This window comes from Pelobates fuscus, chromosome 4 (genome assembly GCF_036172605.1).
Source record: "Pelobates fuscus isolate aPelFus1 chromosome 4, aPelFus1.pri, whole genome shotgun sequence".
NCBI lineage: Eukaryota > Metazoa > Chordata > Amphibia > Anura > Pelobatidae > Pelobates > Pelobates fuscus.
This window is the reverse complement of record NC_086320.1, coordinates 223,994,844-224,018,755: the sequence shown is the minus strand read 5'-3', so window position 1 is coordinate 224,018,755 and position 23,912 is coordinate 223,994,844. Positions and strand designations below refer to the sequence as shown.

At 42.6% G+C, this 23,912-nt stretch overlaps 1 protein-coding gene across 1 annotated transcript in view; it reads right to left on the bottom strand.

Annotated features, from left to right (window-relative positions):
* The window catches only part of LOC134608800 (uncharacterized), a 125,833-nt gene that overhangs the window by 28,315 nt on the left and 73,606 nt on the right, over positions 1–23,912 (bottom strand). The window contains exons 5-6 of the mRNA XM_063451908.1: positions 19,263–19,292; positions 3,269–3,376 (exon numbers count right to left, since the gene is read on the bottom strand). Coding sequence (XP_063307978.1) covers positions 3,269–3,376; positions 19,263–19,292 — 138 coding nt within the window. The remainder of the gene's footprint in view (positions 1–3,268; positions 3,377–19,262; positions 19,293–23,912) is intronic.

Below are 23,912 nucleotides of genomic sequence, written 5' to 3'. Positions count from 1 at the left end.
ATTTATTTAAAATCTAAAGCTTAACCAATTGTTAAAACAGATATGAGTGGTGGCACTGGGCAAGTGGGCACAGTATCCAATGTGAACCTTACACAGAAGCTGGCAGGCAGGCAACTGCTCTTCTATTACAGTGAAAAAAAAATATTTATTTTAAATCTAAAGCTTAACCAATTGTTAAAACAGATATGAGTGGTGGCACTGGGCAAGTAGGCACAGTATCCAATGTGAACCTCACACAGAAGCTGGCAGGCAGGCACCTGCAATTACATTACACAGGAAAAAAAAAAAAAAGCAGCCTGATGTTATAGCCCTAAAAAGGGCTTTTTGGGGTGCTGTCCTTACAGCAGAGATCAGATGAGTCCTTCAGGATTGTAGTGGACACTGAATACCCTAGCCTAGCTATCAATTTCCCTATCTAATCAGCAGCAGCTTAACTTTCCCTCCTCTCACTAAGCATGCATCTTCCGAATGAATCGAAAATGGATGCTGGGAGGGAGGTTGGAGGGTGTGGAAGGGAGGGAGTGCTGCTGATTGGCTGGAATGTGTCTGCTGACTGAGAGGCACAGGGTCAAAGTTTGCCCAATGATGACGAATAGGGGGCGGATCGAACTGCGCATGTGTCCGCCCGCCGCGGCGAACGCGAACAAGCTAATTTCGCCGGGAACTGTCCGCCGGCGGACAGTTCGGTACATCACTACTCCTGACTGTTGTGCACGTCTGATCTGCAACTACAGGAAACGTTTGGTTGAAGTTATTGCTGCCAAAGGAGGTTTAACCAGTTATTAACCCCTTAAGACCGCAGGACGTACTATGCCGTCCTTATTTTGGTGGCTCTAAAAGCCGCAGGACGGCATAGTACGTCCTGCGATCTTATGTACTTACCCGGTCGCCGGCGATCCCACGCCGGCGATCGCGGTATGGGGGACTTACCTGGGAGCCCAGGGAGTCCCCCTGCGTCCTCTTCAGCCGCCCAGGGCCATGTGATCGCGAGGTCCTTGCGAGGACCCCGCGATCACATGGACAGCATAGCCGTCCAAGGCATTGCCAGCAGGGGGAGTGCCTGTAATGACAGGTACTCCCCCTGCTGTCTGAAAAAAAAAATAAAAAATGTTAAAACAGTGTAAAAATAAATTATATATACTTAGATCATATATATATTTATTATATATATGATCTAAGTATATATATACACACATATACACACACACATAAATATGCATACACTGTCTACGTGTATTTTAATATTAATATATACATAATTATATATATATATTAATATCAAAATACACGTACAATGATATTGATTAAATATATATATAATTTTCATTATATATATATTTATATATAATAAAAAATAAATAAATATATAAATACGTTAAAAAAATAAATAAATAAATAATAAAAAAATAATGAAAAAAAAATAGATAAAAAATATATAAACATGCGTAATTTCGTTCTAACTGTATTTTAAAATTAATATATATATATTGATATCAAAATACATGTAGAACGAAATAATATATATATCTATATACATAAGTATATACGTATATTTCACTATGTATATACCTATATATAAATAAAAATAATTAAAAAAAATTATATACATATATATACACACATATATATATATAATAATTCTACGCATATATTTATGTAATAATTTTACATAATTAGGTCATTTTATTAATTACAATTTGCAGGACCTGCCTGCCAACCCAGGCCAAAAGTTCAGGGAATTACATTGTCTAGCACTATATTTAACTCTGTAACTTTCCAAGACACCATGAAACCTGTACATGGGGGGGGTGCTGTTTTACTCGGAAGACTTCGCTGAACACAAATATTAGTGTTTCAAAACAGTAAAATATATTACAACGACGATATCGTCAGTGACAGTGACATTTTTTGCATTTTTCACACACAAATGGCACTTACACTGACGATATAATTGTTGTGATACGTTTTACTGTTTTGAAACACTAATATTTGTGTTCAGCGAAGTCTCCTGAGTATAACAGTACCCCTCATGTACAGGTTTTATGGTGTTTTCAAAAGTTACAGAGTCAAATATAAGGTTTGCGTTTCAGTTTTTTCACATTAAAATTCGCCAGGTTGCCTTTGAGACCGTATGGTAGCCCAGGAATGAAAATTATCCCCATGATGGCATACCATTTGCAATAGTAGACAACCCAGGGTATTGCAAATAGGGTATGTTCAGTTTTTTTAGTAGCCACTTAGTCACAAACACTGGCCAAAATTTGCGTTCAAATTAGTTTTTTGCATTTTCAAATATTAACACTAACTTTGGCCAGTGTTTGTGACCAAGTGGCTACTAAAAAAGACTGGACATACTCAATTTGCAATACCTTAGGTTGTCTACTTTTGCAAATGGTATGCCATCATGGGGGTAATTCTTATTTCTGGGCTACCATATGGTCTCAAAGGCAACGTAACCAATCTGGCGAATTTCAATGTAAAAAAAACTGAAATATGTAACACGCTATATTTGACCCTGTAACTTCCCAAAACACCATAAAACCTGTACATAGGGGGTACTGTTTTACACGCGAGACATCGCTGAATACAAATATGTGTATTGTATTGCAGTAAAAGCAAACAGTATTATGACATTCACAGTTAGAATGTCACGTAGAACTAAAAAAATTTAAAAATTCTTATTTTCTCCCATTTTTTAAATATTTTTTTCATATTAAATTATGTTCCATACCTAAATATTTGATGTTAAACGAAAGCCCCGTTTCCCCTGAATAAAATGATATATAATAATGGGGGGTGCATTTAATATGAAAGAGGTGAATTATGGTTGGACAGACATATAGCGCAAATGCCAGGTTTTGTTTACGTTTTTTTGGATCACAACTTGTACATTTGGCTGCGGTCTTAAGGGGTTAAATCCAAGGGTTCACATACTTTTTCCACCTGCACTGTGAATGTTTACATGGTGTGTTAAATAAAAACATGGCAACATTTCATTCTTTGTGTGTTATTAGTTTAAGCAGACTGTGATTGTCTATTGCTGTGACTTAGATGATGATCAGATGACATTTTATGACCAATTTGTGCAGAAATCCATATCATTCCAAAGGGTTCACATACTTTTTCTTGCAACTGTACACACACACACACACTTAGCAATCTTATTTTGAGTTGAGGTTGAATTGAAGAACTTATTTTAATTAACGCAAGTGTTATCACATTCTCTTTACATATGCCATCCCCACCAAAACTTCTATACTGAACTTACGTAGAGTCCTTGGGATTTCAATTTGTAATCCTTTAATAAGTTATTCAAGTGTTCTGTCAGTTGCTGAACTTCATTTGCTTCCTTGTGGGATGATACCTTAAAATTCTCCTGCAGACAGAAAAATAGAGTTAAAATCAATTCAGTGAAGACAGGGCTCAAAATTACCACTCACCAACTAGCAAGTTAGGGTAATAAGCGAGTCTATTCTTTTTTGTTTTTTCTTTATATGACAAAGAAAGTATATGTCATCACTGTGTATGTAACAGCTTTTTTTATTGCATTGGTGCTAGAGTGAACAGATAAAGACAGTCCCATTGACTCTATATGTTAGGAATTACTGGATGCTGTGCAAGTCATTTGAGGCAGCCCTGTCCATTTCTAGAGATTAAATAGGATAATAAGGTTTGCAGTGGTGAGTAACATTTAGGCCTGTATACTATAAAAAGACTTGAAAACTTGAGTCCTCATAGACCCTGTACATATACAAAATTCTAAACGGAACACTTATGTTTTTGCCACCATTTTTCATGAGGTGAACTAAAAGATCTAAGACTTTTTCTATGTACACAAAAGGCATATTTCTCTCAAATATTGTTCACAAATTGTCTAAATCTGTGTTCATGTGCACTTCTACTTTGCCGAGATAATCCATCCACCTCATAGGTGTGGCATATCAAGATGCTGATTAGACAGCATGACTTTGGCAAAGCAGTACCTTAGACTGGCCACAATAAAAGGCCACTCTAAAATGTTCAGTTTTATCACACAGCACAATGCCACAGATGTCGCAAGTTTTGAGGGAGCATGCAATTGGCATACTGACTGCAGGAATGCTAACCAGAGCTGTTGCCCGTAAATTGAATGTTCATTCTCTACCATAAGCGGTCTCCAAAGGCATTTCAGAGAATTTGGCAGTACATCCAACCGGCCTCACAAACGCAGACCACGTGTAACCACACAAGCCCAGGACCTCCACATCCAGAATCTTCACCTGCAAGATCGTCTGAGACCAGCCACCCGGATAGCTGCTGCAACAATCGGCTTGCATAACCAAAGAATCTTTGTACAACCTGTCAGAAACCGTCTCAGGGAAGCATTGTGACATTGTGCTGTGTGACAAAACTGAACATTTTAGAGTGCATGCTCATCGTCCTCATCTGTGTCTCCACCTGACTGCAGTTTGTCGTCGTAACCGACTTGAGTGGGCAAATGCTCACATTTGATGGCGTCTGGCACTTTGGAGACGTTTTCTCTTCATGGTTGATTCCAGGTTTTCACTGTACAGGACAGATGGCAGACAGCATGTATGGCCTTGTGTGGGTGAGTGGTTTGCTGATGTCAACGTTGTGGATCGAGTGGCCCATGGTGGCGTCGGGGTTATGGTATGGGCAGGTGTATGTTATGGACAACGGACACATGTGCATTTTATTGATGGCATTTTGAATGCACAGAGATACCATAATGAGATTTTCAGGTCCATTGTTGTGCCATTCATCCACGGCCATCACCTCATGTTGTAGCATGATAATGCACTGCCCCATGTTGCAAGGATCTGTACACAATTCCGGGAAGCTGAAAACATCCCAGTTCTTGCATGACCAGCACACTCACCGGACAGGTGTCACGTATTCATCTGCATATAAAAATGTGATTAATGACATTTACGGTCCTGACAGAAAAAGTTGTGCCGAGCAGCAATCAAATCCACAGGAGGGTTTGTGTTGAGCAGCAATTATGCAAATGGGAATCTGGTAACTGCCTTGGGGTTTAAAGGCTGGTTACAGCCTATCAGATCCAGAGGAAGGGTATTCAGGCCCAGCTCTCATCCTACTCAGAGCCCTGTCGTGGTTTCCCTATTGGTTGTCCGAGAGCGCGTGATTGATTCTGGTTATTCTGGTAATTTGACTTTGGCATTGTTTTTGACTTCCCTGTTTTCTGGCATTCTACGTGCTGGATTATACAGTAATCCTGACAGTACGACATGGCCATAGATCCTGTAGAATTGTGTAAGCACATAGCTGCTTGGGAAAGGAAACTGGCGGATAATGATCACCGCATGGATCAATTTAGCTTCTTACCCGAACAGCGCACCTGCAACCTACAACCTCACCTCCACCGATAGTACACAAGGCACCAACTATCTCCCTATCTCCTCCCCTGCATTTTGATGGTAATATTCAAGACTGCAGGGGATTTATTAACCAAATGGAGTATTATTTTGAGGCCTCACCGGGATCTTTTCCCACAGACAGAGCTAAAATCGGTTACCTAATGAATCAGTTTAAAGGTAAAGCTTTAGCTTGGGACAATCCACTATGGGAGAGTAATAGGAGTGTGGCACACAATTACCAGGAGTTCCTTACGGAATTCAAACTTACGTTTGAACCTTTAGGCAGAGAGGATGACACCTCCACTGCCCTGATGCATATCAGACAAGGGAACTGGTCTATCTCGGAATATGCCATAGAATTTCGTACCCTAGTTTCCGAGGTAGACTGGACTAATAGTGGGTTAATCTCTGCATTTAAAAAGGGACTATCTGAAACTATGCTAGATGAGATTGCCGCCAAAGACCCAAAAAGCTTAATGAATTTATCACTTTTGTCATGCAGATTGATAATAGATTGAGAACCAGAGAAGCTACTAGAAACATGACTAGATGCATGAGTATGCATTTAGCACCCCATTTCTCCAGACCAATTGTCCCTGAAATTCCTGTACAGTCCGAACCCGAACCCATGCAGTTGGGGGTCACTAGACTGTCGGAAGCAGAAAGACAATATGGGAGAACAGAAGGCCTATGCCTATACTGTGGTAGGAAGGGACATATGAGAAACAATTGTCCCATACGTCCGGAAAACTACCGCACCTAAGCACCTTAAGGGGACAGGTCTTAGGTGTAATGGAAACGTCCTCTAGAAAGAATAAAAATAGGTTTCTCTTGGATATTTCTATCGCCTTTGACAAAAATAACTTTTCATGCAAAGCCCTGATGGATTCAGGTGCTGCTGGAAACTTCATCGACATTCAATTTGTCAAGGGTAATACTATGCCTATCAAGGAGAGACTATGACCCCTAGCTGTTGAATCTATTGATGGGAGATCACACTCACAACCATTGATAACGCATGAAACCTTACCCATTAATATTTCCATTAGTGCCTTACATAAGGAAGAGATTACATTTCAGGTGACTGCATATCCTTCTTGTCCTATCATATTAGGATTCCCATGGCTTAGCAAGCATAACCCTCATATTGACTGGGCTAATGGGGAAATATTAGAATGGGGTATGGATTGTAATGAACGGTGCATATTGCATGTCACCAAAAGAGTGGGCACTATTGATTTACCCACTAGTACACCTCAAAATCTCGAGATCCCTATACAATACCAAGACATTAAAGAAGTATTCAGCAAGACTCAGTCTAATACTCTACCTCCTCACAGACCATACGACTGTTCCATTAACTTATTACCAAGCGCTATGCCACCTAAGGAGAGTAGAGTAATGGAGGAATATATTAAAGATTCATTGAATAAAGGCCATACATGAAAATCATCCTCGCCTGCTGGTGCAGGATTCTTTTTTGTATCTAAACAGGATGGTGAGTTGCGCCCATGTATCGATTACAGGGCATTGAACAAAATCTAGTTATTAATGCCTACCCCATTCCTCTTATTGCTGAATTATTTAACAGACTCCAGAACGCTAAGCTTGACCTTAAAAGCGCTTACAATTTAGTGAGAATCAAGGAAAACCACAAGTGTAAGACTGCATTTAAAACCAGAAGTGGACACTATGAATATCTAGTGATGCCATTCGGGTTGTGCAACGCTCCAGCAGTTTTCCAAGATTTCATTAACGATGTACTCAGGGATTACATTTACTCATTTGTCTTGGTCTATCTGGATGATATCCTTATTTATTTTCCTGACCCCCAGTCTCACCATGATCACGTTAAACAAGTTCTGCAAACCTTGTTAAAAAAACAACTTTATTGTAAATTGGAAAAATGTATCTTTGACCAGTCTGAAGTATAGTTTTTAGGATATAATATATCTGCCTCGGGGTTTCAGATGGATCCTAAAAAACTAGAGTCTGTTCTACAGTGTCCTTTTTCCACTGGGTTGAAAGCCATTCAAAGGTTCATTGGTTTTTCCAATTATTACAGAAGATTTATAAAGATATTTTCTTCAGTAATAGCCCCCATCACCAATATGACACGCAAGGGGGCTAGTACTATGATATAGTCTAAGGAGGATATTGAAGCCTTTAAAACGCTCAAACAGCGGTGTGCCTCCGCCGACTTATTGATACATCCTGACACCAGTACACCTTTCATACTGGAGGTTGATGCTTCAGACACAGGGGTAGGGGCAGTTCTCTCCCAGGGGGAGAGCCAGGAAACTCAGTTACATCCTTGTGGTTACTTTTCTAGAAAGTTGTCTCCTGCTGAGCGCAATTGCGATATTGGCAATAGAGAATTGTTGGCCATTATTCTAGCTCTCAAGGAGTGGTGACATCTTTTAGAGGGTTCCAAGGACCCCCTTTTGATCATTACTGATCACAAAAACTGGCTTACATAGGAGATGCCAAGCGATTATCTTCTAGACAAGCTAGGTGGTCTTTATTTCTTTTTCGCTTTAATTTACTTTTTTTAAATTTTTTTTTTTTTTAAATGTCATCGTTTTCACGTGATACAGACATTTTTATAGACATTGTAATAATTAAACAATTCCAGTGGCTTATATCTCAATCGGTTAGTACATAAACATGACAATAATGTAGTAACGATTTCAGGTAGACTATCAATAATGTGATACATTCGTTATGATCAGTTTCCCTCTGTATCTAGTGAGAGGGATGGTCAGTTTTACATATACTCTTGATCTGTCTAGGAGGTGTATATCCTCTTCCGTAGTTTGGACCCTTGTAGATATTGTACCCAGGGTGACCATGTAGCTGTGAATTCCCCATATTAGTGGGTGAATGAGTAGGAGAGTTCCTCCATCGCTCTAATAGAATCTACCCTAGCGATCCATTCCCTGATGGTCGGTGGTTTGTCTTGTTTCCATTTAGTAGGAATTAAACTAATTGCGGCTGTGAGTAAATGGTTTATCAGTGTATGTTGTTGTTTGGCCAGGGGAATCGGGTAGAGCATAAAAAGTAGTGCCTTAGGTGTCTGCAGGATTTCATGTCCCGTGATCACGGATATTAGGACCGCTATCTTACCCCAGTATTCCTGAATTATAGGGCAAGTCCACCATACATGGCTTGTGGTGCCCTCCATGGATTTGCACCTACAGCAAATGTTGGAGGAGTTGGGGAAAAATCTATAGATGCGAGATGGGGTATAGTGCCATCATGATATGCGTTTATAATTGCTCTCATGGGTAGTAGTGCTTTTGGATGAGTGGAAAATGTTTGTGAATACCTTCTTCCACTCATCAGGAAGTAATGTGATGTTCCGTTCATCTTCCCAGGATTTCATGAATTCAGGGAGAGTGACCTCTGGCCCCGTTTGCAGGAGTTTGTAGAATGTGCATAGTTGTCTCTTCTGTAGTATGTGGTTGGAACTATATGTTTCGAAAGGCATTAGTTGTCTGGACCCCTGTAAGAGGCATGGTTTCGATTGAATGTAGTGCATGATTTGTGTAAACCTGAATTTCTGTAATTCTGTGCTATTCGGTAGAGATATTAAGTCAGATTATGGAATGTTCTCTTATCGTTTAGAACATCTTTCAAGAGGAGATGTCTATGTGTGGTTGTGAAATCTTTGAATGCAGCCTGGTGCATTCCTGGTGGGAACTGTGGGTTTCCGGTTATTGGGAACAGAGGGGTGGGGTGGGGTGCTATGTTGCTTTCCTTTCTGAGTAGGATCCATGATTAAGTGTGGGGATTATTGTAGGGTGTGTAGCGTACAATGGTTTCATTAGCTCTAGACCTAACTCATGCCAGGGTACCGCATGTATAGGGGACGATATAGGCATCTCTCCACTATATCCGTTAGCGGGGATAATACCGGTACACGCCCTTCACTCTAGAGCTGGCTAGAGCTCTTTTCAATGTGAGTGCATTACCTTCATTTTTTAAACTTTTTATTGGATTCTAAATATATTTGTAGCGGTACTTACCCTTTTCAGGGGCCGGCCGGGGTCCTCTGTTCTCGCCGCACGCGGTCCTGCTTTGCACGAGCCGCGCGCGGCTCATCCTACAGCGATACCAGAAAGGCGGGCAGTGACCGCAAGAAGCGGTCATGTGTCCCGCCTGACTCTAAGAGTGCGCCGCGTGTCTCGGGCGCGCTCTTAAAGGGACAGTGGGAGCCAAAATATGAAACTGTCTCCCATTGGCCCCTGTCATGCCACATTCCCCATACACTCACGTTTTGGGGGCGTGGATATGACAGGGGCCAATCAAATTGAATACTAGGGTATTTATACTCACCTTTTCCCTTAGTACCTTGCCCTATCGTGGTTTATGGTTCAGTTCCCTTTAGTGCTTGTATCGTTCAGTTGTGTTTTTTGGTGCTAGACCTTGGCTTTGTTCCTGACTCCGTTTTCTCTTTATCCTTGCTTGTCTTGTTCGCCGGTTTTGCTCTCCTGTGTACCAGTCCTTGGCTTGTTCTAGTTTACGCTGTCTCTCTGTCCCCTTGACCTCGGCTCGTTCTGGACTCTGTCTTTTCTTGTCCTCGTCTAGTCCGGCCATTCTAAGGTCGGTAAGACGTATCTTGTTTTCTTGCCTCTAGACTATCTGGACTATTCTTGCGTGTTGGGGTATATTACCGTGACAATATTACACCATCGGCTATTTTGTCATTCTCCCCTTTCTCTCCACATATACGGATATTTTAACCATCCGGACGGATCAACTCCGGAGGATTACCAACTCCCCCCCCCCCATACCAGTATATAGAGAGACTTTTTCCGTGACTTAATACCTTATTATCCGGATGGACTAACTCCTGAGGATTACCTCCTTTTATCTTGTTTTATTTAATTGTCCCATTGAACATTTTACTGTTCTATTATCAACATAGGCTTATTTGTTTGTTGTATCTTTATTGAGACCATTTGGTCTGGTTGTTTATTGTCATAGACTACTGATACTAGCCTTAGGCGCAGCCCTCACCTCTTTTGCATCTATATATATATATATATATATATATATATATATTTAGTTTATCGCTCATGCACTTTTATCGATAACTTTACTAAATGTTTTAGATATATTTTTTATTTTAATGATGGGTTTACATCCTATATGTTCAAATTGTCAGGATCGGGACAGGGATCCAACACGCAGAGTACTAACAGTAGAAAGGTACGTATACCGGGCCTTAGAATGGCCGGACTAACGTACAGAGAATAGTCAGAGACAAGCCGAGGTCGAGGTAAGGAGAAGACAGGTAAGCGAGAGACAAGCCGGGTCAGAGGGATAACAGAGATAAGCAGAATAGTACAACAAGCCGGGTCAGAACCAAAGAGCAAACTAGAATACCAGAGCACTGAGTGACTAGACAAGCTAGAACCACGACAGGGCAATGAGCTGACGAGTGAAGCAAGCTTAAATACCCTGAGTCCGGAGAGTAGACACGCCTCAGCTGAGTGCTGATAGGATAAAGCCAATAGAGTGGCAGGTCGCTCGGGATAGCGTCAAGACGTCACGTATCGAGCGTCATGTTAGAAAAGGAAGCGGATCCCTTGCGGCCAGCGTTAGAAAGACTGGATGGACCGCGAGGAACGGGAGATATGGCGTGTCTAGAGGGATAAACAACTAAGTCTCTACCCTTCTCAAAGGTAGAGACCTCAGGTACCCTGACAGTACCCCCCCTCTCAGATACGCCCACCGGGCGGAAGGGACCGGGACGAGATGGGAAACGGGAGTGAAACGCCCTGCGGAGGCGAGGAGCATGGACGTCCTCCTGAGGTACCCAACTCCTCTCCTCAGGACCATATCCCTTCCAGTTGACCAGATACTGTAATTTTCCCCGGGACAATCGGGAATTGATAATGGAGTTAACCTCGTACTCCTCCTGGCCGTCCACCTGAACAGAGCGAGGTGAGGAAACCGCAGAGGAGAATCTGTTGCAAATCAGTGGTTTCAGCAACGACACATGAAAGGAGTTGGGAATGCGTAAGGCCGACGGCAGAGCTAGGCGATACGCAACCGGGTTGATACGAGACAAAACCCTGTAAGGGCCTATGTACCGAGGCGCAAATTTCATAGAGGGAACTTTTAAACGAATGTTCTTAGTACTCAGCCATACTCTATCCCCAGGGACAAAAACTGGAGCCGCCCTTCTGTGTTTATCAGCGTGTTTCTTGAACAACATAGAATTATGCAGGAGAATCTGACGAGTCTGATCCCACAACTTCTTCAGATTGGCGACATGATCATCAACCGACGGTACTCCTTGGGAAGAAGAGACCGAAGGAAAAATGGAGGGATGAAAGCCATAATTCATGAAGAAGGGGCTGGAACGAGTAGAATCACAAACGAGATTATTGTGTGCGAACTCTGCCCAAGGAATCAAACCGACCCAATCATCCTGGTGTTCGGAAACAAAGCAGCGCAGATATTGTTCAATCTTTTGATTAGTACGCTCAGCGGCTCCGTTAGACTGAGGGTGATATGCAGAGGAGAAGTTCAATTTGATGCCTAATTGAGAACAAAAGGATCTCCAGAATCGTGAGACAAATTGAGAGCCTCTATCAGAAACGATTTCAGAAGGTATCCCATGTAAGCGAAAAACTTCTCTCGCAAAAATCTCCGCCAATTCAGGAGATGAGGGGAGTTTAGGCAACGGTACAAAATGAGCCATCTTAGTGAATCTATCCACCACCGTGAGAATAACTGTCTGTCTCTTGGAGGCAGGTAAATCCACAATAAAGTCCATGGCCAAACAGGACCATGGTTTCTCAGGAATGTCCAAGGGAAGCAACAAACCACAGGGAGATGCGTGAGGCTGTTTAGTCCTGGTACAAGTCTCGCAAGCCCCGACGAACTCCTTAATATCCTTTCGTAAGGAAGGCCACCAGAAATCCTTGGAGATCAGGGAATAAGTCTTGCGAATGCCAGGATGACCAGCCACCTTGCTTTCGTGGAAACACTGTAAGAGCTCCAGTTGGAGTTCAGGAGGAACAAATTTTCTTCCCTCAGGAGTCTGTCCAGGTGCTAGATGCTGTAAGTTCAAGATCTGGGCAAGCAACGGGGAATGGATTTTGAGACTTGTGTTAGCAATAATGTTGCATTGGGGTACAATAGAAGACAGAACCGGTTCAGAAGAAGCCAATGGTTCATATTGGCGAGATAGAGCATCGGCTTTAGAATTCTTTGAACCAGGCCTATAAGTAAGAACGTAGTTGAAATGGGTGAGGAATAACGACCAACGAGCTTGCCTGGAAGACAATCGCTTGGCCTCTCCAATATAGGACAAGTTCTTGTGATCCGTTAAAATAGTAACAGGATGTAATGTCCCTTCCAATAAATGTCTCCATTCTTTTAAAGCTTTGATAACAGCTAGTAGTTCTCTGTCCCCAATGTCATATCTGCTCTCTGCACCAGACAATTTTTTAGAAAAAAAATCCACATGGATGTAATGGTTTATCCACACCTAGCCTTTGGGATAGGATAGCACCTACGCCAGTCTCTGAGGCGTCTACCTCAAGTAGGAAAGGCAGAGTGGTATTAGGGTGAACCAAAATTGGGGCGGAAGCAAAACGCTCCTTGAGAGTTTTAAAAGCAAGGAGAGCTTCCGTAGACCAATTCTTAGTATCAACCCCCTGTTTGGTCATATTGGTGATGGGCGCAATAATAGAAGAATAACCCTTAATAAAGCGCCTATAGTAATTGGAGAACCCAATGAATCTCTGAACGGCCTTGAGACCCTTGGGTAGAGGCCAATCCAGAATGGACTGGAGCTTATCCGGGTCCATCTTAAATCCCTCCCCAGAGATCACATAACCGAGGAAATTTACTTGGGATTGATCGAAACTACATTTCTCCAATTTGCAGTACAGCCCATGTTGAAGAAGTTTGTGCAAAACCCTTCTGACCTGATCGTGGTGAGTCTCAATCTCTCTAGAATGTATGAGTATATCGTCCAGGTATACAATAACACACTCCTGCTGAAATTCCCTAAGAACCTCATTTATCAGATCCTGGAATACAGCCGGTGCATTACATAACCCAAAAGGCATTACAGTATACTCATAATGACCGTAACGAGTATTGAACGCCGTCATCCACTCGTGTCCCTGCTGGACTCTCACCAAGTTGTACGCCCCTCTGAGGTCTAACTTAGTGAAAATGTTAGAACCCTTTAAACGATCAAAGAGTTCAGTAATCAAAGGAATGGGATAAGCATTCCTAATGGTTATCTTGTTCAAACCTCGATAATCAATACAAGGCCTAAGAGAACCATCCTTCTTTTTAACAAAAAAAAATCCAGCCCCGGCAGGGGAGGAGGATCTCCTAATGAATCCCTTGTCTAAATTCTCGTGAATATACTCCTCTAGAACTGAATTCTCCTTAGTAGATAACGGGTATACATGACCCCTGGGAGGCATGGTACCAGGGAGTAGGTTAATCTTGCAATCAAAGGATCTGTGTGGAGGTAAGGTATCGGCTCTCTTTTTATCAAATACTGCCTTTAAATCCAGGTACTGAGGCGGTATTTGTATCTCTGTAGGATTAGAGGAGCTAGCCGACGTGTTTGCCAGGCAAAGAGGCGAGACCCTCCGCAAACACTTCTCTTGGCAATTCTGACCCCATGAAACTATCTCCCCTAATTCCCAATTAATGATAGGGTTATGTCTCTTTAACCAGGAGTACCCCAGGACTATGGGAATAGAAGGAGAGGAAATGATCAACAGGGATAGATCTTCCTCATGCAAAATGCCAACAGTTAAATTCACAGGTATGGTCTCACGGAAAATAACAGGCTCAAGTAACGGTCTACCATCTATGGCCTCAACGGCCAGGGGTGTCTCCCTTAACTGGGATGGGATAGTATGCTTGTTAACAAAAACTTGATCGATAAAGCTCTCAGCGGCTCCAGAATCGATCAAAGCCATGGTTTTTACTACTCCCTTCTCCCAAGTCAAAGAAACGGGTAACAGAAGCCTGTGATCTTTATAATTGTGAACAGAGGACAAAATAGATACACCCAAGGCCTGTCCTCTAGAGAAACTTAGGTGCGAGCGTTTCCCGAACGACTGGGACAATTTAGGCGTAAATGACCTCTGACTCCACAGTACATACATAAACCCTCCCTTCTCCTGTACTGTCTCTCCTCCTCTGTGAGGTGAGTATTACCTATCTGCATAGGCTCAGGGAAACGTGAGGTCTCGATCTCAGAATCTCGAAATGCAGGAGCTAGTTTAAAGGAGGGTCTACGAGTCCTATCTCGAGTGTTCTGTCTCTCTCTTAAGCGTTCATCAATGCGAGAGATAAAAGAAATTAAATCCTCCAAACTCTCAGGGAGCTCTCTAGTAGCGACCTCGTCAAGGATTACATCTGATAGCCCATTTAAAAATACATCTATATAAGCCTGTTCGTTCCACTTAACTTCTGCCGCCAAGGATCTGAACTCTAGTGCATAATCCACAAGTGTTCGATTTTCCTGTCTAAGGCGCAACAGTAATCTAGCTGCATTGACCTTCCTACCAGGGGGGTCAAAAGTTCTTTTAAAAGCAGCTACAAAGGCATTATAGTTATAGACTAATGGGTTATCATTCTCCCATAAAGGATTAGCCCATCTCAGAGCCTTCTCAATGAGTAACGTAACAATGAATCCAATCTTCGCTCTATCTGTAGGATAGGAGCGGGGTTGTAATTCGAAATGGATGCTGATCTGGTTCAAAAAACCACGACACTTCTCAGGTGAACCGCCATAACGTACTGGTGGAGTAATACGAGAAGAAGCACCTACAGTAGCCACTTCTAGACCTGAACTTACAGGAGAGATCGAAGGAGTACGTGTCTCCTCTGGTGGGTTACTAGCACGAGACAAAAGCGCCTGTAGTGCTAGGGCCATCTGATCCATCCTGTGTTCCATGGCGTCAAACCTGGGGTCGGAAGAACCAAGCTGACTGTTAGTACCTGCAGGATCCATTGGCCCTGTCGTAATGTCAGGATCCAACACGCAGAGTACTAACAGTAGAAAGGTACGTATACCGGGCCTTAGAATGGCCGGACTAACGTACAGAGAATAGTCAGAGACAAGCCGAGGTCGAGGTAAGGAGAAGACAGGTAAGCGAGAGACAAGCCGGGTCAGAGGGATAACAGAGATAAGCAGAATAGTACAACAAGCCGGGTCAGAACCAAAGAGCAAACTAGAATACCAGAGCACTGAGTGACTAGACAAGCTAGAACCACGACAGGGCAATGAGCTGACGAGTGAAGCAAGCTTAAATACCCTGAGTCCGGAGAGTAGACACGCCTCAGCTGAGTGCTGATAGGATAAAGCCAATAGAGTGGCAGGTCGCTCGGGATAGCGTCAAGACGTCACGTATCGAGCGTCATGTTAGAAAAGGAAGCGGATCCCTTGCGGCCAGCGTTAGAAAGACTGGATGGACCGCGAGGAACGGGAGATATGGCGTGTCTAGAGGGATAAACAACTAAGTCTCTACCCTTCTCAAAGGTAGAGACCTCAGGTACCCTGACACAAATACAGGTTTATTCAGGGCATATCTCTTTTTTGTTTTCAGTTGTAATTCCATTAACGGTTAACCCCTTGTCCCACATGCCCTAAACATGGATCTTTGGTCTCTCTTTTTTATGTATTGTTCCTTAAACCACCCAGTAAAAGTTTTTGCAATGTGGCAGGGTGCATTATCCTACTGAAGAGTCCACTGCCACCAGGGAACATGAAGGGTTATAGGTGGAATGCAACAATTCCTAGGCAGTTGGTACGCATCAAAGTAACATCCACATTGATGCCAGGACCCAAAGTTTCACAGCAGAACATTGCCTAGAACAAAACACTGCCTCCGCCAGCCTGCCTTCTTCCCATAGAGCATCATGCTGCCATCTCTTCTCCAGGTCAACGCACGCACACCCGACCATCCACCTCATCTAATACAAAACGTGATCAGACCAGGCAACCACTTTACATTTCTCCATGGTTCGGTTTTAATACTCACATACCCACTGAAAGAGCTTCCGGAGGTGGACAGGGGTCATCATGGGCTCTCTAACCCATTTGCAACTATGAAGTCACATACGCAGCGGCAAACTGCTATGCACTGTGTGTTTGGACACCTTTGAATCATGGGCAGCATTAAGTTTTTCAGAAAATTGAGTACAGTAGCTCTTCTGTGTAATCGGACCAGATGGAATTGTCTTTGCTCTTAATGTGCATCAATGAGTCTAAGGCACCCATGACACCGACGTCGGTTCACCAGTTGTCCTTCATTGCACCAGCTTTGGTAGTCACCAACCACTGCATACCAGGAACACCCCACAAGACTTGCCGATTTGTAGATGCTCTGACCCAGTCATCTAGCCATCACTATTTGGCCTTTGTCAAAGTAATTTTTCCTGCTGCCAGCACATGAAGTTGAAGGACTTGGTGGGGGCTCATGGGTGGGGATAGGGGAGGGGACAATAGATCTTCCCCTCTGTTGTCACTAGACAACAGAGTCTAGCTGGGTCATAGCTGGTCAAGTGTAGGAAAACTACATAAGACAAAATAGTCCCTACTTTGTCTCATGTTTTAAAGAAAACTAGATCAGTTAGGAAGAAATTAAGAACAGATCCTGAGAGAGGGTGAAAAGAGAAATCAATAGGAGAAAGGTAAGTTCGGCATTACAGGGCCGCTTTAAAACTGGGCTTCACTTCACTCTTAAAGGAACACTCCAGACACATAAAACACTTAGCATGCTGAACTTCTTTATGTGTCTGGTGTCGGTCATATTTAATTCAATTTATAAAAGTGGCGATTTTCAATAGTAAACATGCAGAAAAAAAAAGGATACATATTTTGAGGGTATATCTACTAAATTGTAAATAAAAAAATGACGTGTTCCTAGACTTCAGTCAATCAACCAAACTCAAGATTGATATTCAGATACAGTGAGGTTAACAAAAAAACAACAACAACTGATCCATCTTCCTTCATCTCACCCAGCCTATATGTATTGCTGCAGAGATGATAATAGGTGACATTAACCTGTTGTGTTCTAAATCGATATTGGTATGTGCATGTTTCTTTAGCACATTTTGAGTAAAATGATATGAGTATTTAGTGTATTGATTCTGATGCATTAGATTATTTTAACAGGGCTTATTTGAACTATTTGCTTTAATGTGACACTATAGGCACTCAGACTACTTTATCTCAGTGTAGTGATCTTGGTGCCAAGTCCCACACATTTAAACCTTGCAAGTGAAAACATTGCGGTTCTGCAGTGTATTTTCATTACAGAGTTACTGGCTGTCAAATCAGTCAAAAGAGCCGCTTTGGTTCAAATAGCAGAGTGAAACTCTGCTATTTGAATCAGGTGGTTTCATGCAAGTATAAATATAATCTCCAGCAATTTTATAAACCAAAACATTTACTTGAATTTGTTGGTTAGTGTAATAAAATAGTTTCTTCTGTGTCTTTTTCCCGGTTGATTGAAATAATTTTTGGGGTACAAGGCTCTCCGTGTTAATATAAGTCTATATTAACCAAAAATACTAATACGCAATGTGACTTACAGTTTCATGTTACAGGATAATGGATGTCCAACAGCAGATGGTAATTACTTGACTCCTGAAGGGAGAGTTAGTCTACATAGCTAGACAGCCGAAAAAGAAGAACCCTGCGGTCCTTTGTTCACTATTCTATAAAGATATGACCATAAGGACGTCAGACTATAACACTAGCCGTATAAGGACCAGACCCCAAATCCACATTTCAGACTTCTCAGACAAAGAAAGCTTTGTGTCTGTAATACCATCTGTTACTTATGTCAATCCAGACATCCATACATAATCAACAGAAACACAGAATATGCAATATTCTACAGTTTCCTACTTCACTATGTGGATGTGTGAATAGATAAATGTGCCGCATCCTCTAAGCCATTACGGAATGCCATAGTCAGGTGGCAAGTGCATTATCATCTGTCCTTCAACACTGGCATTGCACAATTCATTGCATGAAGTAGCGGCAAGGATTTTATTTTATTATTTACAAGAAATTGGCATTAGGCATTGATACTGTAATAATATTAAAGTATATTTAAAATAAATACCTATATATTTGTCCTCTGTTTGGTATACACAATGAACATTATAATTTAGGGACTATAAAAATGACTTATATTTGTTATAACAATGGACCTTTAAATAAATGAGAAAAACAAATGCTGCGAGCCTTTATATCAATGTACAGCCAGTCTGTCCACAACCAGTGATGCATTTCAATATATTGCATGAATTAAGTGCCTTCTAATTTCATAATTTATTTTCTGATTAACCACTGCAGTGTTGTTGTTTCTTCTCGATATTCCCAAGATATTAGCTCCCAGCGGACCCACAACTTGTTAGATATTGAAATGGCTATTTGTTTGTCTACTTCTTCCTATATAAATATCAGCATAGTTTAGCATGGTTACTACTACTTGGTATGTATTTACCAACTACCTACATGTCTAGCTTGTACAGGAGGTTTGCATAAACTATTTAAAACTAAACTTCCCCCTAGCTTGTTTATGATCAGATTACCCTTACTTCATAGTTAGACATGTCTTAATTATCTAATACTCATGTGTGTTATGCTACTACTTTAAAAACAAAAATGTGCAACTGTTCCCTATGCCATGACATTGTACGCTTTTGAAATGCTTCTTACTGCTATTGTGGCATTGCAAGCATGATTGTTATCCCTTGTACAACAAAAATAAAGAATTATTAAAAAAAAAAAAAAGAAAAAAGAGGGACAACCACCACAGTGGTCAATATGTTTGCTTCACATTTGGAAAAAATAAACTGTTAACTTACCGAATATTGTAAAGCTATCTGACGTTCAACCTGGAAGGATTAGGAGAGAGAAAAAAATATGAATATCTGATACATTCCTAAGGAGAAAACATGCACATACTATGGCATTCATCCTGCATTGAAGAATGGTATCACTTGAAAGCAGATGATGCCGATTCTAGATGTACTTCTTCCTAAGACTTTGGTTTCTTCAAATGGACAACGGAGCATGCACTTTAAAGGGACACTATAGTCACCAAAACAACTTTAGCTTAATAAAGCAGTTTTGGTTTATAGATCATGTCCCTGCATTTTCACTGCTCAATTCTCTGCCATTTAGGAGTTAAATCACTTTGTTTATGAACCCTAGTCACACCTCCCTGCACAGCCTTCCTGTAAAGAGTCATCTAAAGTTTATCCTTCCTTTATTGCAAGTTTTGTTTAATTTAGATTTTCTTATCCCCTGCTATGTTAATAGCTTGCTAGACCCTGCAAGAGCCTCCTATATGTGATTAAAGTTCAATTTACAGAGAAAGAGATACAATTGTTTAAGGTAAATTACATCTGATTGAAAGTGAAACCAATTTTTCTCATGCAGGCTGTGTCATTCAGAGTCAGGGTAGGTGTGACACGGGCTGCATAAACAGATGCAAAGTGATTTAACTCCTAAATGGCAGTGAATTTTATTAAGACACGGAGGCTCCTATTATGCTGCACTCTTTCTTTATTTCCCTCAGCAGCAAAGAAAAAACTTTAACAATGATATGAACACAGGAAACAGTCATTAACACATATCTTCCCTGGCAGCTAATCAGCCAATCAGGTTCCACTCTCCAGCATAATAGGCGGTATTCCCTTGACAATTTCCTCTTTCTTTGCTGCTCCCTCAGTTAAGTACACTGATCCCATAGTTCTTAACTGTGGGATTGTTATTACTATTATTATTTCTAGTATTACTGCTATTACTGTTATTTTACAATTATTATTATAGTATTACTCTGATTACGTTAATTTAATATTGTTGTTTCTTTAACCCCTTAAGGACACACGACATGTGTGACATGTCATGATTCCCTTTTATTCCAGAAGTTTGGTCCTTAAGGGGTTAATTCACATTGCTTTAACTCTTTACTTGCTTTATTAGTTACTGCATATAAACTACTTTTATATTCTGTAATTTTGCTTTGGTTGTACTCCCTCCCGGTTCCCTATATTTCTTTATGGGGCACCAGTAGGATAATTCATTATTCTTATCCTTCTAACGTTTTACTTGCATTTGCTTGCCTCGCGGCACTTTCGCTTCCTTTTTTCAACTGATGTAACGGTCTACCTGCTCCTAGATTCAAGCAGTAGTGCCGTTCGGCAATGTCCTAGCATTCACCAGTTTCTCTCTGTCTATGGCGTGCGTTCGCAAACATTTTTTCGTTTGCGTGTTTTTTTAGATGAACTGTGCATTCATTCGCACAGTTCGTCTCTTTGCTGTTGGCGCCTTTTTGCCGTCCGTGAGTTTTGTCAGCATTCATATTGCTTTTCGTACAAACGGGCTGTTCGCGGAATTTTGCCGTTCGACAACATTTTGCGTGGTTTTCTCCTATAAGCTTGCCCCTTCCTGTTCCAAGTGTTTTGGCGAACGGACGCTTCTCTCTGTGCTTCTGTCTAACTGTAAGTGATTTGTTTTCCCTTTGCAGGATATTTTTTCCCTATTCTGGGTTACTAAACCCTATAGCTAGGTATACTCTACTACAGTGATGGCGAACCTGTGGCACGCCAGGCCCTCTTTGTGGGCACGCGGCCATAGGTTCGCCATCAATGCAGAGTAGGCACCTGCCCAAAACGGCAGGCGCCTACTCTGCTTCCGTGTTGGGAGGCAGGGGGAGGGATCTGTGAAGCAGCTCCCCTGTCCTCCCGGGAGCAATCTGTGTGGAACGTTGCCGCACATTACCATGGCAACGCTCCACACAGCATCGCGCGGGAGGACAGGGGAACTGCTCCCTACAATACTTACCACCACCAGGGATGGCTGTGTCCCCCCCTACATCCCCCACACAGCACCCTACCACCCCCACACACACCGCACCCCTCCCCCAACACACACACCGCACCCCTACCCCCCCAACAACAAACACACACACACACAGCACCCCTACCCCCCAACAACACACACACACACACAGCACCCCTACCCCTCAACAACACACACACAGCACCCCTACCCCTCAACAACACACACACACACACAGCACCCCTACCCCTCAACAACACACACACACACAGCACCCCTACCCCTCAACAACACACACACACACAGCACCCCTACCCCTCAACAACACACACACACACAGCACCCCTACCCCTCAACAACACACACACAGCACCCCTACCCCTCAACAACACACACAGCACCCCCCTACCCCCCACAGCACAGCTACCCCCACCCAGCACACCTACCTCCAGCACCCCCACACACACAGCACCCCTCCACACACAGCACCCCCCCCCCACACAAACACATACACTGCACCCCTCAATGCAGTAATGCAGTATGTGTGTGTATTCAGCAGTCTGTGTGTATGCATTCAGCAGTCTGTACTCAGCAGTGTGTGTATTCAGTGGACTGTGTGTGTGTATTCAGCGAACTGTTTGTATGTATTTAGCAGTGTGTGTGTGTGTCTTCAGAAGTCTGTGTGTACTCAGCAGTGTGTGTATGTCTTCAGCAGTCTGTGCGTGTGTCCTCAGCAGACTGTGCGTGTGTACTCAGCAGTGTGTGTATGTATTCAGCAGTCTGTGTGTGTGTGTACTCAGCAGTGTGTGTGTGTACTCAGCAGTGTGTGTGTGTACTCAGCAGTGTGTGTGTGTACTCAGCAGTGTGTGTGTGTACTCAGCAGTCTGTGTGTGTGTATTCAGCAGTCTGTCTGTATGTGTATTCAGCAGTCTGTCTGTATGTGTATTCAGCAGTCTGTCTGTATGTGTATTCAGCAGTCTGTCTGTATGTGTATTCAGCAGTCTGTCTGTATGTGTATTCAGCAGTCTGTCTGTATGTGTATTCAGCAGTCTGTCTGTATGTGTATTCAGCAGTCTGTCTGTACGTGTATTCAGCAGTCTGTCTGTACGTGTATTCAGCAGTCTGTCTGTACGTGTATTCAGCAGTCTGTCTGTACGTGTATTCAGCAGTCTGTCTGTACGTGTATTCAGCAGACTGTGTGTATATATTCATCAGTCTATGTGTGTATGTATTGCACTTGATGGAGATACTAATAAATATAAGCTTAATTTTATCTATTTATACCATTATTTAAAATTTGTATAATTGAACTCTCTGTTGTGGTGTTCTTCTTTTAAAACAAAAGTTGTTAATTAGTTTGGACAACTGTACGAGTTGTTTTTTCTAAACTTAATGCTCAGTATTCAGGTTTAATTCGGCTCAAAAAGGTTCGCCATCACTGCTCTACTACATTGCAGGTTACAATAGTTCCACCCACTAAAAATGCAGTCTGACGAGGACCAAACTTTTTCTTCTGGGTCGCAAGTGACCCCTCAGATTTCCCAGGGTAAACCGGGGAAAGGGACCATGTCCCCTGATTTATCCGCTACTGCGGACATGCAGGCGCTATTTGATGCCTCGGTTTCACGATCCATATCCCAAGCTATGGTCTCCGCTATGGGTGCTGTGTCGACGTCTCTGTCGCACAGTTATTACACAGGCCATCTTGCAGGCCCATCAATCTGCGCAGCAGACTGGCACGTCAACTGCATCTAGTGTAACAACGGTCCCCCAAGGTCGCAAAGCTAAGACCAAACATTCCTCCAAAACTGCTTTGAGTGACAGTCTCACGTCTGTCTATGATGGCGCGCAACCACCACCGCGCAAAAGAGCCACTAGTGGGCAAAATCGGCTAGATTGTGGAAGCCAGCGAGAGCAGAACTAGACTCGTCTGAGTCAGAACTCAGTGACATTTAGGAGGAAATGGATGAGTCCGATAAGGACGACTTAGAGAGTCAGTCCTAATCAGACTCCGACGGTGCATTAGGAGAGGATTTTGCCTCTTCCTTCTGCACCTTCCCCGTGACGTTGTCAGGGGCCCAGGTAAGTCTGTCGGGGTCTGGTGACGACCCCAGGATTTTAGATCCTCGGGGGGTACCTCTTTTCGACCCCGAGGAACTCAAATGCCCGCTTTCAGCGGAATGGTGTCCCTCGGAAAAATGTGGCGAAATACATCGCCTCTAGAGTGCGTAAGCCCCTAGACAAGGCTACCAGAAACAAATTGAGGGCAGAGTGCCCCCGTCCCACGGTCCCAGAGGACGCGTGCAAAACGCCCATCGTGGAACCCAAAATTGCCCAATTTCTTGGGAAAACCGGGTGGAAACCGAGGAAGGGCTTTGGATATATTGGGCCACGGACAAAAATATTTGAGGTGGTCGAAGACGACCGAGACCTGGACAGGAATGTCATCCATGGATGGATCCAGAGGATCATTTGCCTGGTGGGGCACGTAAATTCTGGCTACAGAACGCTGCAAATCTATTCTGCTCAAAATCGAGCCTAAACTAGTCAATCTAGCGATTAATGAGCCGGGTGCCTAAGCTAAAGGGCTTTTATTTGGTAATTCCTTTGTAAAGGAATTAGGGTCTTTTGTGCATACCTTTACGGCCCTATATAAGGCGCAGAATAAC